Source organism: Bombyx mori, chromosome 15 (genome assembly GCF_030269925.1).
Source record: "Bombyx mori chromosome 15, ASM3026992v2".
NCBI classification, from domain to species: domain Eukaryota; kingdom Metazoa; phylum Arthropoda; class Insecta; order Lepidoptera; family Bombycidae; genus Bombyx; species Bombyx mori.
The window spans coordinates 7,580,880-7,596,990 of record NC_085121.1 but is presented as its reverse complement, the minus strand read 5'-3'; the positions used below and the strand labels follow the sequence as shown (position 1 = coordinate 7,596,990).

Below are 16,111 nucleotides of genomic sequence, written 5' to 3'. Positions count from 1 at the left end.
GGACGACAGTTCGAGTCGGACCTTTTCAGACGCCTTACTAATTTATGTGGTACTAAACGTATACGCACTACTAGTTACCACCCTTGTGCCAATGGGCTCGTGGAGCGCATGCATAGACAATTAAAGGCCTCTCTGATGTGTTATGATGATTCGTGGTTGAATGCATTACCTTTGGTTTTATTAGGAATGCGTTCTGCTTTTAAAGAAGACCTACAAGCAACAGTAGCGGAATTGCTTTACGGAGAAACATTAACGCTTCCAGGGGAACTGTTAGTACCTCCCAGTCCTTCTGGCTTCGAGGACCCGACGGATTTTGTCGTAAAGTTAAGACAGCGTATGTCTAAATTGCGTCCCACTCCATGTTCCTCACACACTAAGCCATCACCTTTCATATTCAAAAATCTTTCCACCGCCAGCCATGTCATGCTCAGGGAGGATTCGGTTAGACGTTCAATGCAACCACCCTACTCTGGTCCTCATAGAGTTATATCTAGAGCCGAGGACGGAAAAACGTGGTCGATTGAAGTAAAAGGGAAACAGGTGACGGTCAGTGTCGACAGAATTAAGCCAGCCTTCGTCGAAAATTCTTTAGTAGATCTCGTTCCAGCACCAGCACCGCGGGTTTCTGTGCCTCAACCAGCGCAACCGGATGCTACTAATGTCCCTTTATGTCCACTCGTGCCTTCGGCACCTCTAACTGCTGCTCCTACACATACACCTCAATATACCACCCGTTCAGGTCGCAGAGTCCACTTCTCCAAACCTTTCGACCTATGATAATTTTTCTTTTTTTCTGCGGATTCTCCTTCTCCGTAGGGGGGTGGTGTGGCGTTTTATTATGCGTAAGCCGGAACGCACGAGATGTGGGAAAAAGAATATAGTCTGTGACACAAGACCTTTTTACCGCCAAATAAAAAAAAAACATAAAAATAATTTATAATGTGATAATAACTAATTTAATGTAATTACTTTATGCCACTACAACAATAAAATTTATATTGATTCAACTGTGGTGTTAATTACATAAAACACGACTACGGCGAAATAAAGAAGGGACTATATGAACTCCCTCACTGTTTATTAACTGTTTAGTATCTGTGAAAGTGCACAAATGTGGGAAAATGAAGCAAAGTCACTGAACATAACTTCTCGGGATCTTCCAAAAAGTCCACTGAAAAAGTCTCAGTAAATGACCACCATTTTACTGAGATTATACTTCGTCCCATATCATCTCATCTCATCTCATTTCATTTGGTTTTCATTTCACTTCATGCCATGTTTCATAATAATCAACTTCATTTCATTTCATAATATCATTTTCATATAAAAAACTTACGTATCATTAAAATTAAAATAAGACTTGATCTAAAGGTCATAGTTACCAGGTCATAAAATCCCTTAAAAAAAAAACAATAGTATCTGTCAGTTGTCATCACTTGTCACCAGTCACCAAATGTGAATTTCACCAGATGCAAGAGTTTTGTTTCTTTAAGTAGCTAAATTAAAACATTTAAATTGACTGCTAAAAATTGAACTTAGAATCTGTCGAAAACATGATACACAGTTTATTTATAATAAATCCATCGGGGTTTGTACAGATTTTTTGTATTCACTCCTTTACAAGGATATATTAATGCATAAAAAGTTATAAAATTTGTTTGGAATGTTTTCAGCGACGTGTTTCTAGAGAAGCATTGGAGAAGTGTGATCCCTCGTTCAGTATGTGATTATTATTTGGAAGCACAGAGAGCATCACCTAATGTTAGTATTTCGCCATCCACGTTTGTATTTTTCGTACTTATAATAATTCAGACTAGATGTTTAGCCAAGTTAAAAATGATTTCAAATTGCTTTGCATTCATGAAGATATTTAATGAAAGGAACTAGTGAAAGTGTAGTAAAACAATTTAAGAGATAAACCGGCTTTTTAATAGTGTAAAGAAACTGTTTTATGGTCTTATCATTTTATTGTCTTGATTATTTAAAATTCCAGGATGTACCACCGGTGTTGGCTGCTCCACATCATTACCTCATATCAATTCATAGAGGAGGAGTTGCACTTGTTGCTGTCTGTAAGCAGGAAGTTGCCCCACTATTTGTTATAGAGTTCTTGCATAGAGTTGTTGATACTTTTCAGGTAAAGGGTTTGTTGAATAATGATTATTAGTAAATTAATGGAATCAGTGTTCATACTATCAAATTTAAATCTCAAGAAATAGAAGTCTATGGATAGTATTTGATATAAATGATTGAATAACTTGATGGTGTAAATTTATTTTTATTTCAGGACTACTTTTCAGATTGCACTGAGACAATAATTAAAGAAAATTATGTGGTGGTGTATGAAGTAAATATTTGAGATATATTGCTTTGTCATAATAATTTTTATAGTAAATATTTTATTAATTAAGTCTAAATTTTCAGTTATTGGATGAAATGTTAGATAATGGCTTCCCACTGGCCACGGAAAGTAATATATTGAAAGAATTGATTAAACCACCAAATATTTTAAGAACAATTGCCAATACTGTTACAGGAAAATCAAAGTAAGTTGCATCAACTTTAAAGTTTTGTTCTAAAACAAATTACACATAAAAACTCCAAAACGCTATTAAATTGATAGTTTATGAGTTCTTGATAATATAATGTAATGTAATCATGTACTCCCACTCACAGTAAAATATATGAGTTGATTGCATTTTTACTTATTACTTATGGGCGGGGTGATGGTACCCACCCGTGTGGACTCACAAGAAGTCCAACCACCAGTAATTACACAAATTATAATTTTGCGAGTTTTGCTTTTTATTACACGATGTTATTCCTTTACCATGGAAGTAAATAGTGAGCATTTGTTGAGTACGTATTTCATTAGAAAAATTGGTACCCGCCCGCGGGAGTCAACACTGGTGCATTACTAGATACGAATGCACCGGACGTCTTATCCTTCAGACCACGACGACTTGAAATCTTCTCAATGCTTGCTTTCACATGAACTGTTTTACATTTATTTCTATTTATATAGATTTCATCAAAAATATATAAAAATAAATTATAATTTTAGTGTATCCTCTACACTTCCGTCTGGACAGCTGTCAAATGTACCTTGGAGAAGGTCAGGTGTAAAGTATGCTAACAATGAAGCTTACTTTGATGTAGTTGAAGAAGTCGATGCAATTATTGACAAAAGTGGAGCTACCGTAAATGCAGAAATACAAGGCTATGTATGTTTAAAACTAAGCTACTTAACTTCATTTAATTGATGTAGATGAACAAATTTTCTCAGATATCTGGAACAACTAATCACAGATAAAATTGGATAACTTTTTCTATTTAATTTATTTTTTGTGCCTAACATTAAAATATATTTATTAGAATAAATAAGTTAGGGTTGTATTCAAGCAACAGACAACAAGAGTAAAAAAATATCTTTACAATATTCTTATTTCACAGATTGATTGCTGTATAAAACTGAGCGGAATGCCAGATCTTACTCTCACTTTTGTAAATCCAAGATTGTTTGATGATGTTTCATTTCATCCGTGTGTGCGGTTTAAGCGTTGGGAGGTGAGAGTTTTTATCACTAAACTGATTATAAGAGATTTCGTCAATAAAAAGATTTTTAGGTCATTTAACAAGAAATATTAAATATATAATTTAAAATTAAGCTTTGGCGAAAAGTATAGTTCCGTTTAGAAATGAGTAGCTAGCTATAAATTTAAATAATTAAATTTTGGAGTTGAAGATAAATCTTTTGACAGAGATGCATAATGTTATTTTCTTGACATCACTGTTATTATAGTGGGAGCTTGCGAGACATCATTAATTATAACAGTACTATAACAAATAATTTAGCTGAAGTTTTAAAAAAAATTACCATCAAATATATGTAATATTGCTACTATTATGTACACACTATAGTCTAAAATGTTTTAATTTAATATAAATTGTATACGTGTTTGGTTGTCAAAAGCGCTCATACGACTTTTGAGTTGAAACTTTTTGCAGTTGTGGGCACTTTTTTTGTCGTATAAAAATAAACTTATGATAGGTGACGTGCAAGTAATTTTAATATGTGGATGTTATTTTATTTACTTATTTACCGATATCTATAAATATTATACTTTGATTCAAGTATCTGACAAAGTCTTAAGTATCTGGCAAAAATTGCTCAACCTCTAAAGAGTAAAACTAAAATTGAACACATAGATTATGAGAACACATAGATATGTACTTAGAAATACAAAAAAAAGAGTCATCTCATAAAACGTTTATTTTATTATCATTTAAATTGAAATTGCTGAACTAATGCATCTGTTCTCAGGCGGAACGTATTTTATCGTTCATACCGCCCGATGGTAACTTCCGGTTGATGTCGTACCATATAGGATCACAAAGCGTTGTGGCTATACCTATATACGTACGTCATAGCTTGACATTGAGGTCGAATGGGGATCAGGGACGATTAGACCTCACTGTTGGACCAAAGCAGACCATGGGGAGGACGTTAGAAAGTAAGTTGTTCACTTTAAATTATAATGTTAATTAGTATAATTCATCATACTTACTTTATATTTTTTGTTGCTTAGATGGGTGGACAATATTACGACTTATCTTTTGTAAAGTGGTTACCGGAGCCCATTGACATAAACAACGTAATTACTGCCACCGATCTTGAGATATGATATCTAAGTGTCACTTTCATAGTACAATGGCAACCCTATCCTTAAAATTGAAACATATTGCTACTTCGCGACAGAAATAAGCAGCGTGGTGGTACCTATCGGTGCAGGCTCACGGGATGCTCTCTACTAAAGTTTAGATTTTTTGGACAAGCTTTGTTTAAATCGCAGCATTTCGTTTCATCGAGCTTGAAATCACAACGATTCTAAAGAAGTTTCACTTCAATATATACTTTTTACTCATAAAAGTTTCATTTTTATTCCCAAAAATTTCATTTTACCCCATTTGGGGTAATTAACCCCGGTTCCCTGACCGCTGGTTTAAATGGTGTTTAAATGAAGTAGATGACAATTTGAATTTAATCTTGCCAAACTAGATGTAAGTAAAATAAGTCTAAATTGAATTTACTGTAAAGTACACGGACAGCCATCATGATGTGGGAATGTGGATTTGTGATCACATGGTATCATTAAAAAAAAACGAGTAAAAAAGATATGAACAAAAATGAATAACGGTGATTAGAAAAAAGATAGATCCGCTGAATTTGTTTCGCCGGGGCTTTATAGGACTGTCTTTTTTGGGACCGGTGTTAAAATTGTTAACAATATCCAAACATCGAAGTGATGGAAAGTTCCCGTAGACTGTACTGTGTGGCGCTAGCGATTACGACAAGGGCGCCCTCTTTGTTTTTTATATCTCAAACATTTTTATTTTAGATGTTGCATTGGAGATTTGCATGCCGAAGTGTGTTCTAAACTGCTGTCTAACAGCGAATCAAGGGAAATATTCCTATGACCCGGTCAGCAAGATGCTGCTTTGGGATATAGGACGTATAGAACTACCCAAACTGCCTAATATTAAAGGGAGCGTAAGTTAATTTTGTTATGTATTATTTCAATTTAGTAAGATAATTAATTAAAAAAATCGATTATTTTATGCTTTTTATGACGTGTTATATTAATAAAATGAATATAGTTAAAAATCGATTTTAACACGATTGAATAAACTAGTCGAATTTAAAAGTCATTTTTTTTTCTTGGCGGTCGAAGATTACTTTGAAATACGATACGAATATATTGAATACGATATAATAGAAGGACTTTGTAGGCAGGAAAAGACATTACATACCCGATTTACTGGTACCAGCCTGCCTATTTCTGCCGCGTAGTAGCAATGCATTGGTTTGAAGAGTGGGGTAGCCGTTAATAACAAATTGGGTGGCGGCCTTTACAATGTTGATGTCTATGGGCTCTATGGGCCTCTATGGCTCTATGGGTCTATGTTGCGATATATTGAAATTGAAATAGTAAAGGTGTTTGTAACGTTTCTGTTTCGATTGACCCATTTATATAACGGTACTAGGTGTCGGTGGTATCGGGAGCTGATACGACGGGCGCCAGTCCGAGCATCAACGTTCATTTCACGATTCCGCAATTGGCGGTCAGCGGTCTCAGAGTGAGCCGCCTGGACATGTACGGCGCCAAGTACAAGCCATTCAAAGGCGTCAAGTACGTCACGAAAGCGGGCAAGTTCCACGTCAGGATGTGATCCGAGGTCAGAGGTCGCGAACCGTGGACACAATGGTTCGTAAACTTGTAAACAAAAAAAAAACGATTAACGTGTTGGCTGTACTCGAATGGCAATTAAAGACGAAACGCGACCCCCCCCTCTAAATAAGCAAAAATAAATATATCGATTATTGCGCGTTTATAAACATCTTAAATCTCTTATCAGTAGTTTGTTTTTTGAAATTGAATATGATGTAAACTTTATTTTTCTCGTGTTTATATTGAATTTTTGTTATTTGACGTGGTGTTGTATTTATATATCGGGCATTAAGGTTGCTTCCAGAAACGATAATAAAGACTAATGCATTTGAAAGAAAATAATTTATTCGATGCGGTATATACTTAGTACGGTTGAAATGTAATGTAGTTAATTTTCAATCGACCCATTTAAACAAGAAACAAGTATATTTTTAGAATGTATCTGTCCAAAATAAATTCAAAGTCTCACTGAACCAAGCCACGCCGACAGCAGGGTACAGCGGTTTTGTTTAATTTTCCCACATTTGTGCACTTTCACAGATGCTAAACAGTTGATAAATCATCGTAATTACACATTAAACCCTCAAGAAACGTTAAATTAACAAAATAGAATAATTTTATCGGACTTCGTCCCTTGTTTCAGCCGAAAAGTTCGACTTGTTCTATACTTTTTGTACATGTAGGAAAAAAAGATTATTATCTGTGCAATATTGATTGATCGATAGAGTAGATTAAATTATAGGTTTCAACAAAATAGGCAAAAACACATAACGGCTCTCTTATCTCTCTATTGTTTTCGATCGAATTGATTTATTTAGGTAAAAAAAAACACATGAGAATATAATGCAATAAAGGTTAAATTTTTAACAAGAACACATTAAAATATTACATTAATCTATGTTTCCTATTTCTGTCAAAAAAGTCAATTAGCGAGATTAATAGCTTCAGTTACATATATATTCAGAATTGAATATCGTTTTGAAATGCATTTACAATGTAAATATAAAAAATATTGAATTAGATTTAAGCATGCACCTAAGTGATTACTATAAATATTCCGTGCAAAATAGAAACAATATAAATTCAAAATTTAAACAAAATTCAATTTCAATTCTATCAAAAGGGTCCAATGAACTTATTTTTCATAGTATTCATGGCAAATGCGATCACTTGAATAATTTTCATCACGCACATATTGTTGAAACTCATTATTCGTTTACTTAGGTTAGTTTTAAGTTTTATTGTAAATAAAATCCAGTTATGCTATATTCAATAAATTGTATTCATGTTAAAAATACCTATTGTTTTTCATTTAAAGTCCTAAATTTATAATGAGCTGAATTTTTAAGCTTTTAAAATTCGAATTGCTTGTTTTTATAATATACTGAAATGAAATCAATCAATTCAATTAACCTTCATCCACAAATTTTGTGAGTAAATTCGCTAAAATCCATACCAATATTATAGATGCAAACCTGAGTTTGTTTGTTTCACATCATAACTAAACCCGTAGTCAAGAGATTTTGGCATGCGTCATGAGTACAAAAAAGGATTACAATAACTGCTAACAATATGATGTATTTCCTCGAAATTTGCAAGCGAGCTGACTCTAGTGTTTTAATAATAGCCAAAGTAAATAAGTATTTGTTGATTCCCATTCTTCAAACCGGAACGCATGCTTTGGAAAAGTGCATTGGATATAGCTACTCTATTTACTTGGTTATCCGAGGTCAGCCGGTCGTTTTCTATTTCTCTAGAAGATTTCACGAACCTTTGTTAGTGATTTTATTTGTTTTGTCCAATTATTAGGGAAAGAGTAATACAAACTAATTAATCTAAGTGATTTTCTTGGTGGTGAATGTAGAAAACATCATAAATAACACAACACATTATAAATAACGACAGTAATTTCATTCCCATTGTAATGCCAGGCTGAACCTTGGATTCTGATTTTTGGTGATGCATTAGAGATCACCTAATTTTCTCTGTACATTGTGTAAAGTAGAGCAAAATACGAATACGATCTCGTGAGAATCTGAAAAAAAACAGCGTTCGTATAAAGAGCAAACGGTTAGTACTTATTAGGTATCAATGTAACGAAATGTTCACGACCGGAAGATGTTACATGATTATTGTCTGTTTCTGTCTCTTTCAAACTATTAACCAGAACGTACGGATATGTGAGCTTAGTCACGTCGAGATCAATCACCATTTTATTTTCTTACTTGATCCTCTTTATTCCCACAATTCTGGGGTATTTCTCCTTTAATAATCCGATCGAATGAAATATATCTCAATACATATTTGAGTTTCTGTTTAATGAAGGTACCCGTTATTCTATAGCAACAAAGGCTTCGATCTCGTGTTTCAAAGTGTACGGTTGTCTTTACGTAGCGGACTGCATGGAGCGGTCACCATTTAATATCACCTGGTTTTAACTAGGCATAATATGTGTGCTCTGTGGATACTCATCAACGCAAGCAGGATGTGGATCCTGACGTCGTTTTGCTGCGATACTGCGGACTGCGATAAAATTAGGTCTCAGTAAATTGAATATCAAATGTTTTATTATTTACAATACTCTGCGTAGACTGTGTTATTCTGTATATAGAAAAGATTAGCTCGACTCACCGCGGAATAAGTGGCAAGCGATATATTAGTGAAGTTCATAGCAGTAAATGCTATCGGTTTTTGAGCTCTGAAAAAAAAATTGAAAACATTCTAGATTTTTCATGCTATAGTTGAGTAAACTTGTTCGGAATTGAACTTAACTCGCACGTAACATTCGTCCATAAAAATTATTTGCACGGAGTGGAAATTTTAGTGGAGGTTAATTTATACTGACAATTTATATTTGATTTGACTGTCAAATGACAAAAGGAATTTTTATTAATTTATTGTTTTCCACTCGTTTAACGGTATGCAGAGACTTGACTGCTCCTGGTAACCCCTTCAGACTGACTAAGAGGCTCTCATAGAAAGGGGGTGTCTTTGATACTGTTCGTAAATATTATGGTACCAGTTTAACATTTAAGTTGTTCCTCGAAATAATGTCACATACTACGCTATCACTAAATTACCAAAAAAAAACCGAAATGTTGACTTAGTGTCGTACCGCCGTATAAGAAACAATAGGGACCGTCGACACTTAGGGCTGGTTCTGTACCAACCGCTGTTGAAAGCAGCAGTAGCTACGTCACCGTTCTGTAAATTTTATTATCAAAAATTAATATGAAAGTGTTGCTGTCTCTTTCTCTCTTCCAGACTATGTTGTGCCTCATTTAATGATGGGGTTTGGCTTTCGCACTTTTCTGTTTCATTTCGTTTTTTTCTTAACTTGCTTCATCGTTAAAAACCTCTTTTATGTAATATAGAACATTTTTCCACATCGTTAGATGGTCACCGTGAATGGTTAATTTTAATTAAAATAGAAATATTATTTGGATGATAATATGGTAAGTAACCACAAGGCAGATTTAAACATATATTAGTAGTTATTTGTTAGACTAATCCTTCAATCATAAAAAAAAAAGTTACCTACATATATTATTATGCGCATACGAAACTAATAATACCAACCGCATGAAAAATATCATCTGCGTACCAACACAGCATTCCTATTTGTATTAAAGCGGACACTAAGAACAGTTTGCTGCTCAAAGCTGGCAACGGTTCCAATAACTGAAAATAAGTTTTTTTGCATTAAATAATATGACACATAATAATATGCGTTTAAAAAGTGTATTTTACAGTACTAATGTCTTCTAATCTTTAGTTCTAATCAAGCAAATAGCCACCGTAATTAAGTTAATGCATTTTCAACCTTAACGTGTTTAGCTATGCCCGGTTCGCGGCACCATTCTACGAGTATGTACTAAGTACTCTTTAATCAATCTATGTATCTGTACTCCCTAAGATAATTTATATTATGTATGTGTTCATAGTTATGAAATTAGTCTTAGTAAAAAAAAATAGTTAACACTTATTTCACACTACATTATTTTAAACTAAATTTATTCAATTTAATTTTTACGATAACGTCAAACATATTGTTACGCCGGTAAGAGTAACGCCATCTATCGGCGAATAGTCGAACGAATATCGAAGGATCTAGTAGCATCTAGTGCGCTCGAGAAGTACAACGTCATCTATTGTGAGATAAGAGGAAACACAATACTCGTAATGTGTGGAATATTCTCGATAATTCTAGGGATGTGGTACTTTGGTGGAACATTTATTTATCCCAAGCCCCAGCGCGTAACAATATTATGTACTTATGGCAATACTTTTAATTTATATTATACGAACCATAATGACGAAAACCACACAGCAGATGTTCATAGAACTTAGTACGACGTTTACCAGATTAGAAAATGAAAATACGCCTTCTAAGTCATTGCAATACCTACGAAATTAAATGTGTATTAATATTAATAGGTGGCGAAGCGTCTACCGAATTATTTCATTGTGAGACAAACCTGATAAGACGTTGGTGGAGCTTAATTATCGCAATTATTTCTTGATAGTTTACGTCATCAGTTTGTGGTGTAGTTCCAAAACATTGCAAGCGACGTTGAAGTAACTTTAATAACATACTGATGTGACTGGCCATACCGGAGAATAAAAGGTCCGTTGAGACCATTATCCAGACGCAAGTTTGACCTTCAATCATGCAAATGATCAAGACCAACTAATATTGAATGACTCGGTGGTGTAGTGGTTAGCGCTCCTGACTGTTGCGCCGAGGGTCGTGGGTTCGATTCCCACAACGGGCTAACATTTTTGTGATGAACAGGTTTTTTGCTCTTTGTTTGGGTATTTGTAATTTAGATATGTATGTATATATATATATTTAAACGTACATATATAAGTATGTATGTCGGTCTCTGGTACCCATAAGACTGGGAATTCTAATTTAGGGCTGGATGACCGTGTGTGATTTGTACCCAGTTATTATATTATATTGTTATTATATTAAGAGAAAGAAAAAATCTACATTCGGCTGTCCTAAGTTAGGATTTTTCCGGTATTACAAATGTAGTTCCAGAGTGCGAAAATTAATTTTGTGTTACAACAGTAGTCCGAGTCACCAACCACTCGAAAAAACGAGGTGATCAAAGAATGAAGAAGTATAGACTGATCGAATAGATTAGGACCTGATAGATTGGAGAGAAAATATCGTTAATACTTAAAAGTTTTTTTTTAACTCTTTAGATCTCCACAACTTGTTTCTATTGTACATTTACGAAACATAAATTTCGTTGGTATTAGGAACACTGACAGTCAGTTCTACCGGTTTTTTAAGTACTAAAATATTAATTTATTCAAATAAGTGATAAAAATAAACAGGTATACAAAAGATCTAGAATGATTTCACACGAAACTAATAACTATTCTTTAGTGAAACAATCTGATAAACGGGATGGATAAACTTTCAATTATTATTGAGCTATCGCCACCGCCTGATTTGTGTACTGACCGATATAAAAAAATTAAAAACCTATTCGTTGGTAGGATAAATCTAAAAAGATTTTGGAATTTCCCCGATCCACACGAATCACCTTTATAGATTTTTAATTCATATTCGTATCTATGTGTATAAAAATGAATTGCTGTTCGTTAGTCTCGCTAAAACTCGAGAACGGCTGGACCGATTTAGCTAATTTTGGTCTTGAATTATTTGTGGAAGTCCAGAGAAGGTTTAAAAGGCAGATAAATATGAAAATGCTCGGAACTAAATAAAAATAACAATTTTGTTTTCCCTTTGATGTGTCCCCCGTCGGACGGATTCCATTTGTTTGTTTTAAGTTTATTTTATACAAAAGTTTAGGTATTTTATTTATCGATTGAGGCACTACGAAGTCTGCCGGGTCAGCTAGTTCGTAATAAAGACATCAACAATAGCATATTGTTAAATTGCTGTTATTATCTGGAATCGGAGCCGCCGAAAGTCGGAGTAAAAGTGTTTGCTTTTCAGTTCATCATGCGATTGCAATTATATTATTTGTTCGTGATGCTTTACAGTAGATTATGAAGTGTATAATCTAATATTAAAGTGGACTAATTGCTATACGCACTTAAGCTGTTCGATCTGAATGCGATAATAACGCAATTCATTTGATTGCACGTTACTAAGGCTTTCTCCAGTCTTCTTTGGGACTTGAAATAAACAAAATAGTATTACGAGACACTTTTGTTATAATGAAAAAATTTTAACATTGGGAATGTATTCTCAAATTGAAATACTGTTATGCAAGACTCATTCGGAATGACGCATTCTAAATATTTACTTGCAAAGAAATACGAATCGTATAATTTATGATTAATCAAGTGCTCTGTACGTTAATAATGCAATTCTGTGTTTCCTCCAATTATTAATTAACCATCGTCGTAAAGACAGTCCTATAAAATTGTAGCACTAATCTATCTGTTTGGTAAGCTGTGTCTGTCTGCATTAGCGGATATTATGCATTTTTTTTTAAAGGCTGTTTTTTTTACCTACACATATATGGTTACATAAGATTTAGTTGTTTGAAAGTCTCTGTCACGTCATGGTCATGACATGATTGTTTCGTGGCAAAGGATTTACAACGCTCTTGGTATTACCGCTGGTTTTGACTTACAGAAACCGTATATCAAAACGTATATCGAAAAAAAATCGGTTAAGCGAGTTGAGTCACAATACGCCCTTCAATAAAATGTTAATGGAATATTGTATTTTTATATGTGGAAAATTGAAATTATAAATAAAAAATAAAAGTACATATATTTGTATAATGTATTATAATATAAAGTAAGTATATGTGCGTATGTATATATATATGTCGTGGATAACGACTTTTAGTAATATTAAGACGGTGGTTTTGATTATTATTTTAAATGATGAAATGTTGTTTTGATAAATATCACAAAATGAAGGGTAGACTCCGTAACGCCACAGTATAAAATGGCGGTACGTGGACAGAGTCGTGGCATTCCGTGTCAGACAGTCATTCCGTCCGTCTCAGTCAGCGAGTCTCTGGCAGTGAGTCAGTCAGTCAGTCGCTCTGTCGGTATGTACAACGAAACTGTCGGTTTATCCTGTCATTGTGAAAGTTGTGTGTGTTGAGTTTCAATAATTATTATTTAAAAGGTTTTATTGACTTTTTATAAACTGAGTTCAACTAAATACGAGTGATAACGGAAATTACCGCTCAGCCATCCCTGACGTGTGCCGACATATATATATATATATATATACAAATACACACACACACACATATATATATATATATATATGTGTGTGTGTGTGTGTGTGTATTTGTATATATATATATTGTTTTGTATCTTGTAATGTGTATATATTATTATACGTAATGTTTACTGTATGCACTAGGTTTGTGTTCCTAATTCTTCTTTCCTTTTGCGGGCCTACTGGAAGAGATTCCAACATGAAATAAGTAGTGCCTTTGTACTCTGTATCCTTATTGTCGTGTTTTTTCTAACAGCTGTGCGTACAAAATATATTGAATAAATTTAATAAAAAACTTACTCTTTTTCACATAGCACACAAACCTGCGAAAATTTCAAAGATGTAAACAGCGATGTGAGCTACAGTTCCGTTCTTATCAAACGGATACCAGGAAACCCAGACAAAGCCTATTTGTCCATCGCCTTCTTTGAGCCAACGATACATATACTTAACAATTGGAGTTACATTATAAAACCACACTCCAAGGACATTGGTAGCGAAGTACCCTGGAAAAGAGAACTTCAAAATTTGCGTTGCACTTAATTATATTTGTACGTATGTAGAAATTTGCTAAGCTGGCACGATGCGGCACTGTGCGCCTGTACAACAAAATCCCTCAAGATGTTCAGAACCTACATATACATAGGTTTAAGAAAACTATTAAAGAACATCTGTGCAATAAAGCTTACTATAAAGTCAATGATTATCTAGAAGATAGCACAAAGTGGGAATGAGTTGCTCGCTCCGGGCATTTCAATATTGTAATAATTGTTACGTTATAATACTCATTGTAAAAATGAATATTTAAAAAAAAAAAAAAATTTTTTTAATGTAATATTAAAAAAAAAAGACATGCCCGCTGAGTTTCTTGCCAATTCTTCTCAGGACGGAGGCTAGTTTTTGTGGATTGGCGGTAGTTCTTTTGACGTTCAACAAGTATGTACTTTCATTTATGTTGATAATTTTTTTGATTTGATTTGATGATAACGATATCGTCGTTGTCAAACCAAAATCTGCTATGTGCACTTTTTGAGATTTTTACTTTTTGACCTTTTCGTATAAGTAGTTCACAGCCCTATCTACCGTATAAAGAAAACTGTTATGTGTCTATAGCTTTAATATTTGTCTACAGTTTTCATTTGATATAGTTCTTAAAAATTCACTTTCATATAAAATTTTATACGAATATGTTTTTACTCGTTAATTCAAAATTATAGTATTATATATAAATATAAAATATATATATATATATATATATAAGTATATATATAAAAATATTCAATATTAGAGTTTTTGCACATAGCAAATTTTGGTTTGACAGCGACGATATACAAAACTTACATCATTATATGAAAGTGCAGCTTAAATTATTTTGAATTTATTTGTGAGTTGAATGTGAATCAGTCACGCATTTAAATAAGCATTACAATTAAAATTAATGTAGGTAATTTAATATAAACTCACATCTTTGTGTCACATGTAAAGCACTCAAGCTTCTAGTTTTGATGGATTGGGCATCTTCGTCAAGCGGAATCGTAGGCCATATCTCGCTTAGTTCTTTGAGAAGTTGACTGAATATATCTTTTTTGTACCACAAAGACAGCACCTTAGCAATACCTGTACATGTGTGATGAGTTCTATCTAATTATAGTGAGCTAGTATCGAGTTGCTTTAATCTAGAATCAATTCACATTCAAGTTTTGTTTTTTTTTCGATTCTTCACTGTAAATATCTTAGGAGTTAAAATGACTAAGAAATACTTAGCTACATATCAATAATAGTTATCGTGTGTCAGATAAACACAGGTCTGTTTGAATGGTAGGTAATCACTATATAGTATAAAACAAAGTCGCTTTCTCTGTCCCTATATCCCTATGTATGCTTAAATCTTTAAAACTACGCAACGGATTTTGTTGCGGTTTTTTTTTTAATAGATAGAATGATTGAAGAGGAAGGTTTATATGTATAATAACATCCATTAAATAGTGGAGAAATTAATAATAAATTACAGTTTCTGAAGCGAAGCGAGGGCGGGTCGCTAGTTGTAATATAAACGAACGACATTTTGTACACTCACTTAGAGCGCCATAGCCGAAGGTATGGAAAAGTGGCACGACATCTTCGACTCGTGGCGAATTGGTCAATGTGAGACCAATGTACACGATTTCACTGAATACATGATAGCAAATACCAGAAAACGATAATAAGAACATAATTTTTTGACGAAGTAACGATGAGAATTCTTTTGGACTTTCGAAAGATAGCCCGATACGTTTCATGCAGAATGAGCTAAGCACCAGAGATCCATCAATTTCACTTTTAGCTTGCTCCATTGTTATTTCGGTCGGCTAATTGACCTTTATGTCCGCTTATACGAAAACGGTTTTGATCAGAAAATTTGATGTTATTGAAATTTATAGTGTTGTATGCGAATGAATTATTTATTGTTTGAAACCAATAGGAGGAGACTTGGGAGTTTGGTTGTCAGCGTTTGATAGGTAAACTGTAGTTTGTGAGTTTGAAAGTTGTTAATGGGGATCTGTAAATTATATGTTGGATATTGCTTCGTAATTATACGAAGAGGTTTTTACTATTAAATTTGATTAAAAAAACATGAATGATCAATATTGTGATTTTATTAAAAACAATG

General features: G+C 33.6%; 2 protein-coding genes across 2 annotated transcripts; one reads left to right on the top strand and one right to left on the bottom strand.

Moving 5' to 3' along the window:
* The first annotated feature begins 1,456 nt into the window (after positions 1-1,456).
* LOC101740461 (AP-3 complex subunit mu-1) lies at positions 1,457-7,527 on the top strand. The gene is made up of 10 exons (XM_004928485.5): positions 1,457-1,588; positions 1,674-1,761; positions 1,994-2,137; positions 2,288-2,347; positions 2,425-2,546; positions 3,065-3,224; positions 3,454-3,567; positions 4,325-4,514; positions 5,400-5,551; positions 6,046-7,527. Exons 1-10 carry the CDS (start codon positions 1,554-1,556, stop codon positions 6,229-6,231), a joined length of 1,251 nt encoding a protein of 416 aa, XP_004928542.1. The 5' UTR covers positions 1,457-1,553; the 3' UTR covers positions 6,232-7,527.
* A 533-nt stretch (positions 7,528-8,060) lies between these two features.
* On the bottom strand, positions 8,061-15,800 carry LOC101746994 (odorant receptor 4). Its single transcript, XM_004928701.5, has 9 exons — positions 15,539-15,800; positions 14,926-15,078; positions 13,785-13,967; positions 10,709-10,892; positions 10,539-10,635; positions 9,810-9,911; positions 9,346-9,434; positions 8,862-8,928; positions 8,061-8,265 (listed from the first exon to the last, which is right to left on the bottom strand). The coding sequence occupies exons 1-9, from the start codon at positions 15,792-15,794 to the stop codon at positions 8,206-8,208; spliced, it is 1,191 nt and encodes a 396-aa protein (XP_004928758.1). The 5' UTR covers positions 15,795-15,800; the 3' UTR covers positions 8,061-8,205.
* Between the last annotated feature and the right edge of the window lie 311 nt (positions 15,801-16,111).

What these genes read in the sequence shown, in the direction of transcription:
- LOC101740461 (XM_004928485.5), top strand. Translation starts at nt 1,554, where the DNA reads ATGATACACAGTTTATTTATAATAAATCCATCGGG. An exon ending in CACAGAGAGCATCACCTAAT is followed by an intron (nt 1,762 to 1,993) that starts GTTAGTATTTCG and finishes TTAAAATTCCAG; the next exon opens with GATGTACCACCGGTGTTGGC. An exon ending in ATGCAGAAATACAAGGCTAT is followed by an intron (nt 3,225 to 3,453) that starts GTATGTTTAAAA and finishes CTTATTTCACAG; the next exon opens with ATTGATTGCTGTATAAAACT.
- LOC101746994 (XM_004928701.5), bottom strand. Translation starts at nt 15,794, where the DNA reads ATGGAGCAAGCTAAAAGTGAAATTGATGGATCTCTGGTGCTTAGCTCA. An exon ending in CTTCGGCTATGGCGCTCTAA is followed by an intron (nt 15,079 to 15,538) that starts GTGAGTGTACAA and finishes ACACATGTACAG; the next exon opens with GTATTGCTAAGGTGCTGTCT. An exon ending in CAGATGATATTTTTCATGCG is followed by an intron (nt 9,435 to 9,809) that starts GTTGGTATTATT and finishes TAAAATTTACAG; the next exon opens with AACGGTGACGTAGCTACTGC.